The sequence below is a fragment of the Syngnathus acus genome, chromosome 15 (genome assembly GCF_901709675.1).
Source record: "Syngnathus acus chromosome 15, fSynAcu1.2, whole genome shotgun sequence".
Classification (NCBI taxonomy): Eukaryota; Metazoa; Chordata; class Actinopteri; order Syngnathiformes; family Syngnathidae; genus Syngnathus; species Syngnathus acus.
In genome coordinates this window covers 186,262-204,070 of record NC_051100.1, presented here as the reverse complement: position 1 = coordinate 204,070, position 17,809 = coordinate 186,262, and the positions used below count along the sequence as shown (strand labels likewise).

The 17,809-nt window shown below is 45.0% G+C and overlaps 2 protein-coding genes and 1 long non-coding RNA gene across 5 annotated transcripts; 2 read left to right on the top strand and 1 right to left on the bottom strand.

Annotated features, from left to right (window-relative positions):
- The first annotated feature begins 233 nt into the window (after window positions 1–233).
- Window positions 234–12,501, top strand: LOC119134358. Of its 3 annotated transcripts, XM_037270967.1 has the most exons (8): window positions 236–608; window positions 4,704–5,317; window positions 5,759–5,920; window positions 6,547–6,691; window positions 7,530–7,645; window positions 7,996–8,117; window positions 8,402–8,510; window positions 9,585–10,084. In XM_037270967.1, exons 1-7 carry the CDS (start codon window positions 530–532, stop codon window positions 8,499–8,501), a joined length of 1,338 nt encoding a protein of 445 aa, XP_037126862.1. In that variant the 5' UTR covers window positions 236–529; the 3' UTR covers window positions 8,502–8,510; window positions 9,585–10,084. The 3 variants fall into 3 exon arrangements, with proteins under 3 accessions (XP_037126864.1, XP_037126863.1, XP_037126862.1); XM_037270969.1 differs by lacking the exons at window positions 7,530–7,645; window positions 7,996–8,117; window positions 8,402–8,510; window positions 9,585–10,084 and adding exons at window positions 11,748–11,891; window positions 11,980–12,061 and having other exon boundaries at window positions 234–608; window positions 6,547–6,689; XM_037270968.1 differs by lacking the exons at window positions 7,530–7,645; window positions 7,996–8,117; window positions 8,402–8,510; window positions 9,585–10,084 and adding an exon at window positions 11,748–12,501 and having other exon boundaries at window positions 234–608; window positions 6,547–6,689.
- On the top strand, window positions 8,738–10,084 carry LOC119134375. The gene is made up of 2 exons (XR_005100318.1): window positions 8,738–9,430; window positions 9,483–10,084. It is a non-coding gene; the product is annotated as an uncharacterized LOC119134375 (long non-coding RNA).
- Window positions 11,907–16,925, bottom strand: tlx1 (T cell leukemia homeobox 1). Its single transcript, XM_037271001.1, has 3 exons — window positions 16,519–16,925; window positions 15,721–15,961; window positions 11,907–12,140 (listed from the first exon to the last, which is right to left on the bottom strand). The coding sequence occupies exons 1-3, from the start codon at window positions 16,916–16,918 to the stop codon at window positions 11,930–11,932; spliced, it is 852 nt and encodes a 283-aa protein (XP_037126896.1). The 5' UTR covers window positions 16,919–16,925; the 3' UTR covers window positions 11,907–11,929.
- Between the last annotated feature and the right edge of the window lie 884 nt (window positions 16,926–17,809).

Below are 17,809 nucleotides of genomic sequence, written 5' to 3'. Positions count from 1 at the left end.
TTGTAACACCATGACAATTGTGAGCATGTGTTCCGCAGCTTTTGTCACTCGCTAGCCTAGGCTCCGAGTGGAAAGTATTTCCCTAAGCCCAAGGGAAGAACGGATGCAGCCAGCATTCATTTCCTGCTTGATTTTCGACGTATGTCCTTTTGGCCTAAAAGCCTCCATTGTGACTCCTCCTCCTCCTCCTCCTCTCGCTCCCGCTCCTCCACCTCTTGTCACTTGCTCTTTAGCACATTCCTCCACATTCTCCACTATCTCATTCCCTTGGGCAGGCACTCTGCCAGTCCTCTTGCTTTTTCTCTCTCTTCAATTTGTCCCGTTGGAGCCTGGCCCCTTTCATTTCCCTCAGCTGCAGCAAACATGGGCATCGTGACCCTATCCAAGGACTCGGCAAAAGACAGCCAGCGTTTCCTTCCATTTTGAGGGAGAAGAAAAGCAATTCTTTGTTCTTCTTCTTCTTCTTCTTCCCAACGTCAGAATTAAGTGACAGGGCGAGCGTTCCGTACATTCCCAGAGCAGTGACAAGATGAGCGTCAAGAGGAAAAAGAGCGGGCTGATTATCCGTTGGCAGAGGTCATTCTCCGTCCTGGCTCCTTGGAGGAAAGGTACGCTCAACTTTTTGCCCAAGCCTTGCTTGTCTTGAAATGTCTTGAAGTTGACATTGTGTGTTGTGCTCATGTCAAGTTCCAGACGGTCAGAATCAATGGTTTGGCATCAACCCGCATTTTTAGAAGCAATGCATGGAAAATGGGATCTTTTCACTTTACAGCTGCCAACCTTAGGAATCACGTTTTATTTGCTCCAAACACTTTGAAAGGGCGCACGGTGGGCCGGCCGGAGCAGTATTGTACGCTTTTGTTCGACTTTTTTCAGGTGTCAGGTTGCGGCACATTCCATGCGCAAGCCTTACTCGGTCGGAGAGGCCTTCCTTTCAGCTCTTTTACCGTGCACACCTGCTATGCAAGAATCCTTGCTCTCTTTTAGGATCAATCATTCCGCTTTGTGACTTTTAGTTGAGTTTTGGAGTCGTGTGGCCCATTGTCAATCTTCCACTGTACACGTGCATGCAGCAGCCTTCTCATTTGAAAGCTGCTCGAGTCACGATCTGATCGGGACAGGCTTATGATCTGGAGCCGCCTCAACTCCAGTGCACAGATCTCTTTCGATCTTGAGTCATGAGGATGGATGTCCAGTTCAAATGGTGCACTTCAACAATGAGCGGCAGTCAAATAGAAAATGCCATTTGGCCTGAATTGTTTTTACAATATGCTTTCCAGGTGAACATGTCGTTCAAACTGTAAAGGAAAAGTGTCAACTTTCAATGGAAGCGATGCCTCCGTTACAGGACTCTCTCTGTCTGTCGTCCCCGCTCGTGTCCATATTGTCGTGGTTTCTGTCTGTGTGTCTGTTGGCGCCTCCCCTCCCCTCCCCTCCCGTGTGCCCATGATCAGTGTGATCATCCTCACCTGCCTCTCGTTACCTGTCTGCTATTTAAGTCCTGTCTGCCCCTCGCTCCCCTCCCTGTCGCATCGTTGACGTCTTTACGTTTGATGGCTTCTTGTCTCACGTCCCGGTCAGTCCGTCCGTCCGTCCAGTTATTGTTTTGTTAAGTTAGGTTGGTTTGTTGCGCTCGTCCTCGCTTCCAACTACCTTATCCCTCAATAAAGCCTGCATTTGGTCGCCCTGCTCAACTCTGATCCGTGACAGACATTCTTTTCTTATCCAAATGTTTTTGATAAGCCATGGGTGGAGCTGAGAGCGGGGAGGCATTTTGAGAAAGACTCTGCAGGCAGCGTCTGGGACTCGTCCATCCGTGACTTTGATGACACGGCGGTGCTGGCAAACAGGGATTCCGCCGAGACTCAAACAGGCCCATGTGTTGAGAAAGAAGGTGGCTGGCCAGTGACTGGCAAAAATAGAGAGGAAGTGATATGTAGAGGAATTCTGCCGCTGCTGCTTGTTCTCACATTGACGGCACCGTGATTATCGTCTAAAACACAGAGGCGAAAATACAGCGAGCTGTACTTTGAGCAACAAACCTAATTCTCGTGAGCGCTGGTCAAAAGCGGCCCTTTTTCATCCTGCTTACTAGACAGAATATTATCCATGCATGGGGCAAGAATTGAGGATGCAAAAATGTTGTTATAGTGCATGTCAAAACAACAAAAAGCTGTGTTTTTTGACTTGACAACCCGTTGACCACTTTTTGCCCTCATTCTCTCTCTCTCTCTCTCTCGCTCTCTCGCTCTCTCGCTCTCTCGCTCTCTCTCTCTCACCCAGCTGAAATGCATTGAGCTTCAGGCAAAGCAACACCACCTGTCGAGGAGGGCGGGAGGGAACCCAAGTGAATCACAATCCCACTGTTGTGTGGAATGTCACATTTGTATGGCGGGAAATGAGCAGGACATTTTTAGACAATAACAAGCAAAAGCGGCTTAGTCACGTTTGGAAGGGAGAATGACCTATTTGTAATTATATGTCGCTGCTTTTAGCCAAAGACAAAGCCAGGCAGGCAGACAGGCAGACCAACAGACAGACAGACAGACAGGCAGGCAGGCAATAAAGCAAGTCAGTCAGTGACTGCAGACAATTATAGGCAAGAGCTTTTTGCGCAAGAGCTTTTTGTGCCGCCGCCGCCACCACTGCATGAGAGCAACACCTGTCTGGATGACGCCGGTCGTCGTAGAAGACGTATCATTAAAGTCCACCAGGTGTTGTTCGCGGAGTCTTTCAGAAATCACAAAGGATAGCTTCTAGGTATACAGTATAGTAGATGATGACGGCACACTGACAATAAAGTACAGTACAGTGTCAAATACTATCTGACATGAGACCAGAGTGTCACATACGTACTATAGCTCAGTACAGAGAGAGAGAGAAAGCGCAGAATTTCTAGTTGATGTGAACTTTGGCACTGCAACCTTGTTCCAGGGGTGAGAGTATTTCATTTTCAAAAGGACAGCCCCCCCCCCCCCCATGAGAAAAGGCAGCTTATACCCTCCTCTACCCCCCTCCTCTTTCTGAGAAAAAGCTCCATCTGACTGTTCTTGAAAAAATGCCGATTTCCCCCCATCCTTCTTTCCACCTAACAATGTTGTTGGTCTGATCTGAGAGATGAAGGGCAGGCAGGATGTTGTGCCTTGGGGCCGGCCGAGTGTTGCCTTTCATGGGCTAATGTCTTGTTTGGCAAAATGTTGCCCACTTCATTACGCATTACTTTGGAATTGTGATTCTATTACAAGTTTGAAGTGATTGATTATTATGCAATTCTTCAAACAACAAAAGTCGTTTTCTGATTCCTGAGTACGAGATTCTAAATATGTTTGTTTGACTTCAACAAAGGTGAATAAAAGAGGTGAAAATAGGAAGTGAGCTTTTGGAAAGCGATATGGTAAAAACACATCACTAGCAGCCTTTTTGCCAGAGTGACTACCATTCAACAATACTACGGCCTGTGGCTAAGAGATTAGGAGAGAAATCAAAACAAGCCTGGCTCTGGCTCTGGCTCTGGCTCTGGCTCTGGCTCTGGCTCTGGCTCTGGCTCTGGCTCTGGCTCTCACACCAAAGATACTCTGTTGTTTTTATACTGTTGAGTTACACAATCTAATCGACTGTACAGTTCTGTACTTTACAGCAGCGGCAGCAGCCGCCGCCGCCATAATAAGCACGTTGTGTAACTGCCTTCCATGCCAGATGATACTTTTGCACAGTTGTTTATTCAGCTTTGTGCAGCAATAACACCCCCCCCCCCTTCCATTGTACCGATTTCCAGCACATGCTTCAGTTGAGTTCATCTTCGCACATGCATCAACTTGGCTTTTAACATCATCTTTTAACATCTAACATCTGTGATGGTGTTAAACTTTGAAACGTGAATTTGTGTCATGTGTTAATGACAATAAAAGAGTCCAAGTAGCATTTAAATCTTAACAGTGGAAAGAAAAAAGAAGCTTGTGAGCAATTGGGTGTTCCGCACATTTCCAGAACAAAGTGGAATAACAATAACATTCCCATGTTATGTGTGTGCGTGGGGTGGGGCCTGTGCTTCCACTGCACCGCTCCCTCCCTCCCTCCCCGTCTTGCTCCATCTTACACTGAGTAATAGCACAAGAGTCACTCAGCCTTTAGAAGGCTGTGTAAGGAAAGCTTATGTGGGCCCATCTCTCTCTCTCTCTGTCTGTCTCTCTCTCTCTCTCTCTCTCTCTCTCTCTCCCTCGAGGATAAAAGGCTCCGATTTAGCGCTTGAAAGAACTTTTAATCTCATATTTGCCTTGGTGGCATCTGAAATTCACCCTGTAGAAAGGCACACAGTCTGCCTTGTTGTTAAAGTCAGTCAAGTGCGGTGCGATTGATGACTGTTGAGGCACTGCCATTTACAAGGTAAACAGAGTGGCGTGGCGTGGCGTGGCGTGGCGTGCAAGCCCCACCCAAAAAACAAGTACAGATATGGTCATTTTGTTCCCAAAAGCCAGCAGTGGTATCAGCATCGAGTCTATGGATGAAGTGGTGGTGGCGGTGGCGAGGCGGCACTTGGAAAGTCTGAAGCGCTCACTTGCACGTGCTTGTGGGTGGCTACAGCTTGCAGTCATTTTCTTCTCAGCCATAGTCTGCACATTGGGCACCTTTGACACGGACTTCCTTGTTGAGATCAATGGAAGTGCACCATGCCAGGCTTTTACATATTTGCTCTTTCTTTGCAGGCAAAGCGGCCCGAGACACAGTCGTGGACAGTGGCGTTGTGCTGACCAAACTCAAGCTATTTGGCAACTTCCCTGCCACTCTCTCCGCAGCTTGTGAACACAAGCTGTCAATGCGTGGCTCCAAAGACTCTTTGGTGGATTGTCAGCCTGATGACAAGTCAGGACAAAGTCGTCCACGCTACGGCAACGCAGACTACCTGCCGGGAATTTTCTCAGGCTCGCAGCTGACCAGCTTGTACAAGTTTGAGTCCGAGGACTCTGGAGTGGAGTTGTCCAGCGCTAACTCTCCGTCCACGGGCTCCGACCAGAGCTTTGCCGTCCACAGTCGCGAATCGTCCTGTGACTCGTCTCGTTTAAACCCGGAGCCTTCGGCGCGCTCTGCTCAGCAAAGCAGACATGGACAGCGCTGTGACATTTCTCACTCAGAGGTTGGGATCAGCTCTTCAAGAAGGGAACTGCACCTTTGTGAGGATCCGGAAAGAGATGAGCGGAGCGCAGCGCCGGAGGGCGACCGGGAGATGATTGAAAAGCTCAACTTCAAGGCTTGTAAGCAATCACGCCATGACATGAAGGGGAGCGCCGCTCGTGACGACAAATGCTGCATACTCCATGAGGTGAGTTGCTTCGTTCGTTCGTTAGTTAGTTAGTTAGTTCACTCGTGATGACGACGATGATGATGACGACGATGATGATGACGACGCTACAAGCAGCAGAACGCCAACACTCCTTCAACCTTCATTCCAATCAACCTTAATAGATGAAAGATTGGATAAGAGACCAATGACATTGCATCATTATTGACGTTTACTTCTTCTAGCACGGCGCTGTGTCTGTGCGCTCATAAGGAGAGTTTGTGCATAGCAGGCAGGAAATGCATGATGTCACTCTGCAAGCCACATTGTTTGCGTTTCCAGTCGCTGGACAGGACAGGACAGTAGAAACTCCCAAGAGATCTGGCTATCCTGCTTTTGTTGGGCTGAAGCAATCTGCACCCAGCAAAAATGCTTTTGGGAGTTGAGTCTTAATTGTGGACCTTTTTGATTCTGCTCCTCCAGACACAGGAATGGAGCTCCAATCCTTTGGGCTCAGGACTTGGCTATTTGGAGCACATCTGCCAGCTCATTGAAACAATCGGCCAGCTGCAGGAGAACAACCTTGGTCTTCAAAAGCAGATCTGCCGCTTGCAGAAGGACGCCCGCTTGGCAAAGACTAAAGAGGTGATTTTTCTCACGACAGCCATTGCAATCGACAGGTGAAAAGCCATTTTCTATCGAGGGGCCAGTGGTCACATCAGACGCCCCATGATGAATTGAAGTCTCAAGCAAACACCACAATCCGAGCAGATTCATCCAAACAAGAAAACATGGAAAAAGTCAAGATGGACACCACCCCAACAAAAATGAGGCAGGAGGATGTTGACGCAAACAGCAAAAGCCACATTGAAAAACAATGCCAAAAAGTGCAGTCAATACGCCACGATCGGAACGCATGACATGGCAAAGGTCGCATTGCGTTCATATTTTGCCCGACATGAAAATGACAATTTCAGCAATAGCATGCATTGTTTGTGCCACGTGTCCGCCCGGCCGGCCGGCCGGCCGCTTTAAAAGCACGCTGCCGCCATCTGGAAATGCCTTTGGCAATAACCAGGATAAGATGAGAAATGGCCGAAGCGTGTCGTCACCTCGGCCAACTTCCTCAAATATCTGCTGCTTATGCAATGCAGCTGTTGATCAAGCATATTGGAAATAGAATCGAATCGAATCGAATAGGTCTTTATTGTCATTGTCACACATGATGAAATCTGCTGCTGCTGTGGTGGTGGTGTTGGTTGTGATGACAGGACTTGTTCCAAGCCCATTGCAGCTGCGCTGCAGCCACGCTGGCTTTTGAGGACATGGGCCTTGATTTGTCCCGCAGTGGAACACTCTCCGATCTGTCCGCCGTCCCAGAGGTCTCCCGCCATCCGCTCGCATCAGCCCCGACTAGTAAGTCATGACAATTCATTGACCTTGACGCAAGAATGAAAAATGGCTCTTGTGCTGAGCGTATGAAAAAAATGGAGTTGACATTTTGGGGATCCTGCCTAATAGCTCACTCAAACAGAACGATGATGATATTGAATCTCCACCGCCACTTGATAACCTTTCAATATGCTTGTCATTTCCTGCCTGACACCTACCTTTGTGGAATGGATCCAATGCGTCTGTTATTTGATTTTGAAACCCCCAGCCTGCAGCAAGCCCTAAGGCTTTTCACTTTTCCGACTTGACCTTGTCATCAGACACCAGCTCCCCGAATTTGACTGCAGTCTTTTCAAATTCTAACTGAGGCAGGTGGGCGGGCGGGCAGGCAGCCACGCAGGGAGCCACGCAGGCAGCCACGCAGGCAGCCAGCCAGCCAGCCAGCCAGCAAGCCAGCCAGCCAGGCAGGCAGCCAGGCAGGCAGCCACGCAGGCAGCCACGCAGGCAGCCACGCAGGGAGCCACGCAGGCAGCCACGCAGGCAGCCAGCCAGCCAGCCAGCCAGCCAGCCAGCCAGCAAGCCAGCCAGCCAGGCAGGCAGCCAGGCAGGCAGCCACGCAGGCAGCCACGCAGGCAGCCACTCAGGCAGCCACGCAGGCACTGCCTGGCAGGCAGGCCGGCACTGCCTGGCAGGCAGGCCGGCACTGCCTGGCAGGCAGGCCGGCACTGCCTGGCAGGCAAGCAGGCAGCAGGCACGGAGCACAATTCCTGACAGTAACAAGGCAGAAAATTCCGTCTTCAGCTCAAAGCAAGGAACCAAGCTTCTTGCTTGTAAAGGCATCTGGATTGTGCTGTGCTTGCAGACAGGCTTTATGCTAGTTTGACACCAAGCAAAAGAAGTCTCAAGCCAATGAGTGCCAACCAGGGGGACGTCTTCCTCCGTGAAAGCAACCAAGGGCTTTCCATCCCTCATCGGCCGGTGAGTCATGCAAGCCCCTGTAGCAATGGCAGTATTTGGGGTTTTTTCTCTTGCTCATTTGGCAGGATCGGAGTCATGCCTGTGCTTGTTCGGCGCTTGATACAACAACGCGTGCTTTACTACAGAATAGTGGGAAAGGTCATCTCGTTTTTTGCACAGTGTCGAGACTTTTCAAAGCGCTTGCTACGGTCCGAATAGCGTCCATTTGAAATACTACTTGTATTTGTGGTCCACGTCCAAACGGTGGCGTCGAATGGAAGCGTGTAAACTGGAGCTCCAACGACTACTCATTGAGCTTATTTGACTGGACACGGTGCTTTTGTGTGTAACCTTTTGCTCCAACGCCTCAGCTGGCTGATTGTGACACATGGGGCAGAGTCAAGGACCTATTGAAGAAAACAAACGTAAGAAACAAGAGCAAAGTGGGATTAACGGCCAGCTCACTGAAGATGTCCTGTCCACAACTCTACAGGTGGGCATCGCTGCAAATCTGCTGATGTTCATTCAGCAACTTTTCCAAAAGTAGGGCTTTTTATTTATTTTGATTTTTGCGCAACCCAATACTCGCATCAATCGACGAGGGCTTCTCTTCCAGATTGGGAAAGAGGGTGACAATTCCAAAGACGTACATGATGCGGACATGCACTTTTCCCACAAACATTTCAAAGCAGTCAAATCCCTTCTAGGCTCTTCACATGTTCTATTTTGAGAAATGTTTGAAACGAATTGACTTTACCATTGCTTGGATTTTTCTAGGCCTGATGTGGGACTAAGGGAACCCGATAACAGAAACAGGAACTCCATGATTGTCTTGGGGCACATCAGCAAATGGCACGTCCCTTGGCTACAATCATAAAATACTGAGGTACAGTTGGAGCATGCTGACTGACAAATCAATACAGCCTCCATTGATCAACGTGAAAGGCAAAGAATCTACGTAGAAGTAACGTGTCGTGAGGATGGCGTCCCCAAGTGGACAACCACTGTACTGCATGTGCAATATGAAGTGCAAAGCGCTAGCTATCCATCCATCCATGTATGCATGCATGTATGTATGTATGTATGTATGCATGTATGTATGTATGTATGGTGGGCCCGCCCATCCCGTCTGTGTACGTTGGAGAAGCGCTTCTGGCAGAGGTGAGCAGCAGCAATTGTGCTCCAATGCACATTTGAAAACAAGGAGTTTTCTCATCGGTGACAATGGCTTGAAGCCTTGGCATGAGCTCTTCAATCATCCAGAAGCTTGAAAAACAATACAAGTTAGGAGGCCATCCTTCCGTATTTGCGCTTGCCTTTCAAAAGCACTATTTGAAGATGCTCAATGTGCCTCTTGGGTTTCATTGCCAGTGGTAAATGTAAATGTGGCGGCTAAGGTGTCTATGCGTTTGGAAATGATGACACCATTCATTGTTCAGCTATGAAGCCCAATTTGGAGAAGGGCTACTAAAAGTAAGAGAGTGAGTGGCACGTCTCGTCCCCAGTTTTGCTGTGTCTAGGTTGCCACGGTTTGTGTTGGCGTCGCCCCTCCCCTCCCCTCGCCCCTCCCCTCGCCTCCCCTCCCGTGTCACCTCAATCAATGTAACCGCGGTCACCTGCCTCGTGTTTCGTGTTTTGTATTCAAGTCCTGTCTGCGTGTCACTCCACTCCCCGTCGGATCATTGTGTGTTGTCGTCGTTATGTCTTGATGTGTCCATGTCCTGTTGTTTTCTTGTCTCACGTTCCGGTCAGTCAGTCTCGTTATTGGTTTGTTAAGTCATGTCAGTTTGCCGAGTCTGTCTGTCTGTCTGTCTGTCTGTCTGTCTGTCTGTCTTCTGCGTTCCTCCGATAAACCAAGCTGGTCCAAGTTGCATTTGGTCGCCGTGCTCCATCCGATCCGTGACAGAGAGTAAAAGTCAGTGAGTAACACAATCCATTTTTGTTCTCAAATCCCATCCAGATGTTGTCGAGCAGGAGAGCGAGCGAGCGAGCCGGAGCGGAAAATGGAAAGAACGGAGAAGACGAGCGATAGATAGTAACTAAGGAATTAAAGGGAACATTCCAACGCTGCAGCTACAGTACGTGGGAGGAAAGGTCAAACTGCAAACATTGGGACTTTGCCTGATGAATTTAGTGGGGAAGAAACAAGATACATGCAGACTAATCATATGATCCCTCATTAATTTCCAGCAACATTTCTTTCCATTTATTTACAGTCCATTGAATGTGCCATATACAAATATTTCTGTCTGGTTAAGTGCTGGTCTACCTACGCTAAATCTAGATTGTATTCAGCACATTAGGATTGGGACAAACGTGGATCTCGGTCAAGACTTTGACGTTTTGATGATCATGTAAGCATGATCTATGATGGGAGATAACAGTTCACATCAAAATCTTCTTCTCTTATGTAACAATCATGACGTCCTTTGTTTTTTGTATTTTATCAAATAAAAACAATAGACATTTGATTTTTATACTTGCCAGACACCTTTAATCGATATGATGCATAGCACTGATGCATTTTCCAAATAGTCTTTTTATGCTCTACCTTGTCCTGTGGTGTTTCTTTTTTTGAATTCAACTATTGATGATTAAGCAGCCAACCGTGACTATTTTCTTCAGCAGAGGTGCAAGCAAAATGTCGCCATCCCAAATGTTCCTCAAGTGATGAAGGAAGCGCATTGCAATTGTTCGTCATGCAGAGCTCGCAAATTTCACCTTGCAATTTTCGAGCAATCTCGACACCCCTCCTGCTAAAACTGCAATACTACTGACTACTACTTGGTTGTTTAGCCACTGCCTACAATCATTTCATTCTGTTGAGCTAACTGCACAATGTCGCCGTAGAGAAAATGAAGCGAGATTGCTTAAAATCATGCATGAAGCTTAATTGAGTCATTTTGCTCCATAATAAGCAATTCAAGATTTCATTTGCTATACTTGCCAGTGTACAGCAGGTGGCAGGAGAGAGCTGAGAGAGCGAGAGAGACAGCGCGAGAGCGAGAGAGAGAGAGAGAGAGAGAGCGAGAGAGAGAGAGAGATTCCAAGAGTTTCCCGTGTTGAAAGGGTTAGGGTGTCCTGTCCTGGGGAATGTCACATTACACTTCGACACTGGTACGCATATTTCTTTCCATAAAATGCAGTATTCCTCTGAGATTTTGATCTCATAGTACACATTTCACTACACAACATGATGCAATTGCAACTCGTTCAAATAGTGAAAGAAATGATAGATATATGTCATTAAATTGATACAATTTATATGCACAAGCAGTCAAGTTTTGATGAGCCAGAACTGCGGCCATTGCGTGTGCGTGTGCTGTGCGCGTGCCTGTTTGAGTGCGTATCGTGTACGTTTCGTGCTTGTGGTGAGTGGGACAACTTGCAAATACAAAAAGAATCGCTGCAGCGTTCGTGCTTTCCAAGAAAAGAGAATATTTGAACCCCAAAAAAATCCAATGCAACGTGAACAATGTTAAATTCAAATCATTTTGTAACATATCCATCCCTTCGGGAGATTGTCACCAAGAGTTCATTTTTTAATTATTGCGGTTGTCTTTGAGAGTAGCAGCTGTGATGTACAACTGCATTTAAGTCAAATGTCAAACATGAATGGAAATTGGATTGCAGATATAGGCGTGACCATGACGTACAATACACGTTAGCAGTAATAGACACTTTTTGGTTAGAAAAATCTGGTCGACTGTCGACACTATGCACAAAATGGTTTTGCAGTTAAGTCAAAAATTGAAATAAAAGAAAATTGGTGGTTTGGTAAGAAATGCAGCAGCATAATATAGCACGTTTTTTTTTTCATTTCGTCCATCGTAAATTGTAATGATTTACAAGTGAAGGCCTTTGACAAATGTTCATCAAAAATGTGAAATGTCACATTGAAATCTTGTCTGGTGGTGTATTTTCACCATACCTGTTTATTGGCCTGTAGGCCCATATACATACAAAAAGCCATTCACATCTTTTGTTAAACAATTGGCATATATTGAAAGGTGCTCTCTATTTTACATTGCTGTCCAATGGTCCAGATAGATTAAAAAAAAAAACAAAAAAAAAACTTGAAGTCCATTAGCAACGCCTTATAAAAGTCATTTCTTTTTCTCATGACTGATGGCGGATCATCGGGGCGTGTGCAGGGGACCCCATCCGGAGGGAGGCACATTCAGTCAGAGAAAAGGAGGACGGAAAATGGACCGGCGAGCACCAAATCGTTTCCAGCGTGAAAGGCCGGCGCAAGTCACGTGGGCTGGTGCGCATGCAGAAACCTTTGGCCGGCCACCTACCTACCTACTCGCAGGCTGACACGCTGCTGATCTTAGCAGTGTTCTCGGTCCAAGGTTGCAGATTCTGCAGGGCGAACAAAGAGCTGTTCTGCAGGCATAGCGGGTCCGGTGTGACCGGTTGGTTGATGGACTTCTGGAAGGCCTCCTGCTGCAGTTGCATGAGAATCCGGTTGGCTTGCTGCCTCTCCGCCTCTCTCTCCTCCGCCGTCTGCCGCCTGCACAAGCAGGCCAGCGCGCGCACAAATCCAAAATAATACAAATCAATCAATCAATCAATCAATCAATCAATCAATCAAATGTTAGTTTGTTTGGAAGTTGGCTCCGGTATTTGTTCTCACTGAAGTTGCATAGCATCATTTACATTTTGTCATGCAGGCTTAAGTTCTTTCATTTTTCCTGCTTTGATTGATAGGCTTCAAATAAAGGATTTCTAAATCAATTCAATTGTGAATAAAAAAAATAGCATCATTCAGATAAATATACATGCTTAAAAATGCTGCTTTCATGCTCGGGTTGTTTTGCACAAAAAATTCTTTGGTTGTTTTGTGCAATTTGAACCCAAATTGGGTTGGGTTTTTTTTTGTCCCAGCATTTTCAAGGTGCAGCGTTCGAACACTGTTCATTAAAAAATGACGTTTAAAAACCGGACTTATTTTTATATATTATTTTTAAATTCTTTCAAACAGTCCATCCAAATTGCAAGGTGTTTAAATGCGCATGGAATAATGGATAATAGTTTCAAATGACGACAAATTCGATTATTACCGGCTATGCGGGATTTATCCATGCGTGCATGGGTTTATGTGTGTGTGTGTGTGTGTGTGTGTGTGTGTGTGTGTGTGTGTGTGTGTGTGTGTGTCCTCTCTATTCATGATAAATGCAGATTTCTTTTTCGTAATTATCTTTCCATTAAAAATGGACAATTCCGACTTGGATTATGTTTGACAACATTAAATTTGCCACGTCGTCCGTAAACAGCGGGAGATTAAAAACAAACAAACACGTTTTTAAACATATTTCTCAAGTCGCCAATCAGAAATGATTTGCTGCCTGCAGAATTTTGTCTGATTTGAACGAAATATGTTACTCAAGCGGGACCATACTAATGACAAGCTGTTGAATCGAATCGGATCCAGATTGCATTTTGGCATTCTATTTAGTTTAGTTTAGTTTAGTTTATTGTTTAGCACATATTATTATAACAAATAACAGTGCAGGGAGGGAGACGAAGCCTAGGGCTTGTAAGGAGCTCCACTCCTGTATAATCAAAGTGCACAACAAACAAAGTGCTGTGACATCAAATATTATTCAAGTGTTTAAGAAAGAAAAAAAATAATAATAATATATATATATATATATATAAATGAATAAACATCAATGAATAAACACAAGCATAACTAGCTAAATATTAAATCGTCATATTTATATATGCATATATACGAAAGTGAACGTATACATACATAAACAAATACACTATACAAAATGAGAAACAAGAGAAACAAAATTTGACACTTTAGTGATGTTGAAACAATCAAAAAACACCAGGTAAGAAAATAGCTGAGCGGAAGCAGAAGAACTGCAAACAGAAAATAACAAAACAAGGAAGAATCAGGGTATAAATAGTGGTTTAAGTTGATGTTCTTAGTATGGATCAGCTGAGTGCGGTGGAGTAATTTTGGACTGGTAGGATCATGAGTGGAGAAGGTGGTGTTTCAGGTGCTTTCTAAAAGCAACCTGTGAAGATATGGATCGAATATGGATTGGTAGCTCATTCCAGAGTGAGGGCCCTCTAAAATGGATATTGTATTGATGGCGTGATGTTCGACAGGACGGTGGGTGGAGATTGTCCCCCTGTCTTGTAGGATAAGAATGTAATTCCGATACAAATGCGAAGAAATTATGAAAAGTGGCTGGAAGACAGTGTTTCCTGTATATATATTTATGGGTGAGTAGACAGGTTTGATGAATATTTACTTTATCAATTGGCAGTAATGAATAGTTTCTAAACAATGGTGCCGATGGTTCATATCTATTTGAAAAAGAGATCATTTTTAGGAACTTCTTTTGTATGATGAGTAATTTGCTGAGGTATGTTGGATATGTAGCTGCCCAGACTATGTTGCAGTAATTGAGTAAAGGAAAGAGGAAACTATAATACAGAGTGAGATGAGCAGACGGATGGACCAAGGGACAAACTTTTCGTAAGATACCTAGCGTTTTCATGGATCTTTTGCAAACCAAATCAATGTGTTCAGACCAGTTTAAGTGTTTATCTACTATAACTCCTAGGAATTTAGTGCTAGTAACTTGATGGATTTCGTTATTATTTATGTAAATTTTGGCCTGTTCTTTGGGGTAAGATTTATTTATATTGCAGAAGATCATGAAGTTACATTTGTTTATATTGAGTGACAACTTATTTATTTTGAACCATTTTGTAACAGCGTGCAACTCAGTATTCACACGTGCAATGAGGAAATTAAAATCCTCGTGGGTGGCAATGAGATTGGTATCATCCGCAAATAACAAAGGAAGAAAATTTGAACAAGACATGGAAAAATCATTTATGTACACCAAAAATAATAGAGGACCCAATATTGAGCCCTGCGGGACCCCAAATAGTATTTTAGATCTGTTGGAAGAACAACCATTTATATATACATATTGTTCTCTGTTGGCGAGATAGTTTGTGAACCATTTCAGGGCAGAATCGTTCACTCCATATCTCTCTAGCTTAGCGATGAGGATCTTATGGTCGACAGTATCAAATGCTTTGCTTAAATCTAGAAAGACACCAAGAGCGAATTTCTTATTGTCAAGAGCCGTTGAGATGTGGTTGGCAAGCTGAAGCAGTGCATGCTCAGTAGAAAACTTTTTGCGGAAACCGTATTGATGTTTATAGAGAATATTGTTTGTTTCTAGGTGCTTTGCCAATCTTGAGTAAACCAGTTTTTCTAGAATCTTGGAGAAGCAAGGAAGTACGGATATAGGTCGATAATTACCATATTCATTAGTCTCACCAGCTTTGAAGATAGGAATGACTTTAGCAATTTTTAATTCTTGGGGTACAATGCCAAATTTTAAAGATAAGGAGAAAATGTGTGTTAGTGGAATTATTATTGAATGAATAATTTTCTTAATAAGTATGCTTCTGATCTCATCATGGCCAGGGGCCGAGTTTTTCAAGCTCATGACGATGTTGTAAACTTCCTCAACACTAGGAGGGTCAAGAATGGAGAGTGAAGGAAACTGCCCTTTAATAAGGCAACAGGGGCTTGTATCAGAGGTTGAGAAGCTAGATGCCAAGGTAGCGCCAACATTTACAAAGAAATCATTGAAACCATTAGAAATATCTATTGGGTTTGAATGAGCTCTATTCTTCCCCAGCATCTCATTTGGGGTCGATGTTTTTGATTTCTTGCGATGTAATAAATGGTTGATAAGATTCCACGTTGTTTTGATGTCACCGGAGGCTTGTGTAAATTTATCAGCATAGTAAGTTTGTTTGGTTTTCCTTAGTAAAGCTGTAAATCTGTTTTTATATTTCTTGTATGTTTCTATATTTCATTTGATCATTCCATGTCATCAGATTATGATTTACATGAGATTATATATATATATATATATATGATTGGTGCAGGATGAATGAATGAATGAATGAATGAATGAATGAATGAATGAATGAATTATTTAATTAATGTTGAACTCCGTGATTTCAAGGTGACCCTAACCTACTCCAAAAATTCAGTATTTCCGCTGCCATGCAGGTGAGAGTACTCGTGAAAAATGCTCCACCTCCATTTGGTGCGTCTGTTTTGGAACCAGGTTTTGACCTGAGCGTCGCTCATTTTGAGGGCTTTGGCAAGGGTGGCCCGCTCGGCAGACGCCAAGTACTTCTGGCGGTGGAAGCGTTTCTCCAGCTCGCAGATCTGCAGTCGAGTGAACGACGTCCGCGGCTTCTTCTTCTTCTTCGGCGGCGTCCGGTTCTGGTAGGGGTGTCCGACACGACGCGTTACAGTGAGGGGTGAGAGAGACACTGGACAGACCGAAACAAGAAGAACAAGACAAAAAAAGATCCTAATGATTGAGAATGAAAATGATTATACCTCTCTCTCTCTCACTGTAATATATATATATATATATATATATATATATATATATATATATATATATATATATATATATATATATTACAGTCGTACATTGACACATGCAACTAATAAATGTTTAGTTTGAAGTTGTCAGAAAGGCATACATTTAACATCGTATTGGCCGTGCTGCGGTGTTCTTTTTAATGGTTTCATTTGATCGTCTTCAAATATAAATTTTCTTCCAATCGGATGATCAATGATTTTTGTATTTGTTTGTATATTGTATATTTTATTTTAATATTGTCACGAAAGTGCTTCATTTTTTATTCTTGTCACTGCATATTTTCTTTCGCATTGAAGTTTCTCCTGTGTGCATTTGATGTCAGTTCAACATGTTAAATTGAGTGGACTTGATGTCAATAGCGTGCCATCATTCTATTCTATTCTATTCTATTCTATTCTATTCTATTCTATTCTATTCTATTGTGTTCAGTTGTCCTACCTGTGAACCTGTCCTTTGTGTATCGTCTGTTGCTCTCCATCCAGGGGAAGGTGAGCGCGCTTATGTTGTTTACCGGCGGCATACAAGCGTTGCCGGCGCTCAGCGGTCGGTGCGCAGGCACGCGGATGACCCCAGCGGGATTGGGCCCGCTCACGTTCGTGTGGTAAGGGCCGCCGAGTTGGACACTGTTGCAGTTATATCCGCCGCCGTGAGCGCACGCGAAGCCATTGTTGGGGTTACAGTTGTATAGCGGGTGTCCGTAATCCGTCTCGTGCATCCTCGCACTCAGCATGCAACTTTGTTCCACGGTGCTGAGAATCTGGTCGATTCCAAAACTGATAGACTCCTGCGCGTGCGCGTGTTGCTGCAGATGTGCCCCCGCTAGTCCCATGTGATCCATGGCCGGCCTCCACGCATCGGCGGCGGGCGGGCGGTCGGGCTGGCTGGCTGGCTGGCGCAGTGGACACGCACGCGTTAACTCCAACAGTGAGCCCAGGCCTTGCCGCTCTGGCCGTTATCAAGTGAGAGCGGGCGGGCGGGCGGGCGGGCGCTTGCGAGTGCACGTGCATGTGCGCAACATCCATGCAGACAAGGCAGGCTTCTGCATCCCCACTGAAAGTCGCCCCCGCCTTCCTGCGCCTCATCCTCTCCCCAAAAGGCATCAATTCATTGCAAAAAATCGCCTCTTTCAAAAGTACAAGCAACACTCGGGCATTTAGCAAGCATGCAAAACACATGACATTTGTAGGAAAATAAAAGAGCACAATTCCATTCAAAGGCAATATTTTCCAGGCATGTCAGCCCATTCCAACTGAGACAGGGCGCACTCGGGACTGGTCGCCAGGCAATCGTGCACACTTCTAGGAAAACTTCACATGCCTAATGGTCTCTCAACGTTAAGGCACAAATCAAAACAACTGAGCTTTTGGAAGCATGAATGTCTTGGAATGCAAGTAGCGTTTTCGAAATGGCTTATCCTTTTCAGGAATTAAGACGACGCCGATATATCCCAGCTGACGTCTTTAGGCAGGCCAATTAAAGCCACTTCATTACAGGGCCCATACGTATCAATATAGACAACCATTCATTCATACTCACAAACACTAAGCTGGAAATGAACCCATTTTATCATGACCAGACGGCACATCATCATCATCATCATCATCATCATCATCATCATCATCATCATCATCATCATCATCATCATCATCATCACCCCAAAAAAAAAAAAAAAAAAAAAAAGACAACAATTTGGACAGATTCATTTGCAACAACGAGATGTAGATGTGGT

What these genes read in the sequence shown, in the direction of transcription:
- tlx1 (XM_037271001.1), bottom strand. Translation starts at nt 16,918, where the DNA reads ATGGATCACATGGGACTAGCGGGGGCACATCTGCAGCAACACGCGCAC. An exon ending in CACAAAGGACAGGTTCACAG is followed by an intron (nt 15,962 to 16,518) that starts GTAGGACAACTG and finishes CGGTCTGTCCAG; the next exon opens with TGTCTCTCTCACCCCTCACT. An exon ending in AACAGACGCACCAAATGGAG is followed by an intron (nt 12,141 to 15,720) that starts GTGGAGCATTTT and finishes CTGCTTGTGCAG; the next exon opens with GCGGCAGACGGCGGAGGAGA.
- LOC119134358 (XM_037270967.1), top strand. Translation starts at nt 530, where the DNA reads ATGAGCGTCAAGAGGAAAAAGAGCGGGCTGATTATCCGTTGGCAGAGG. An exon ending in AATGCTGCATACTCCATGAG is followed by an intron (nt 5,318 to 5,758) that starts GTGAGTTGCTTC and finishes CTGCTCCTCCAG; the next exon opens with ACACAGGAATGGAGCTCCAA. An exon ending in TTTCCATCCCTCATCGGCCG is followed by an intron (nt 7,646 to 7,995) that starts GTGAGTCATGCA and finishes CCAACGCCTCAG; the next exon opens with CTGGCTGATTGTGACACATG.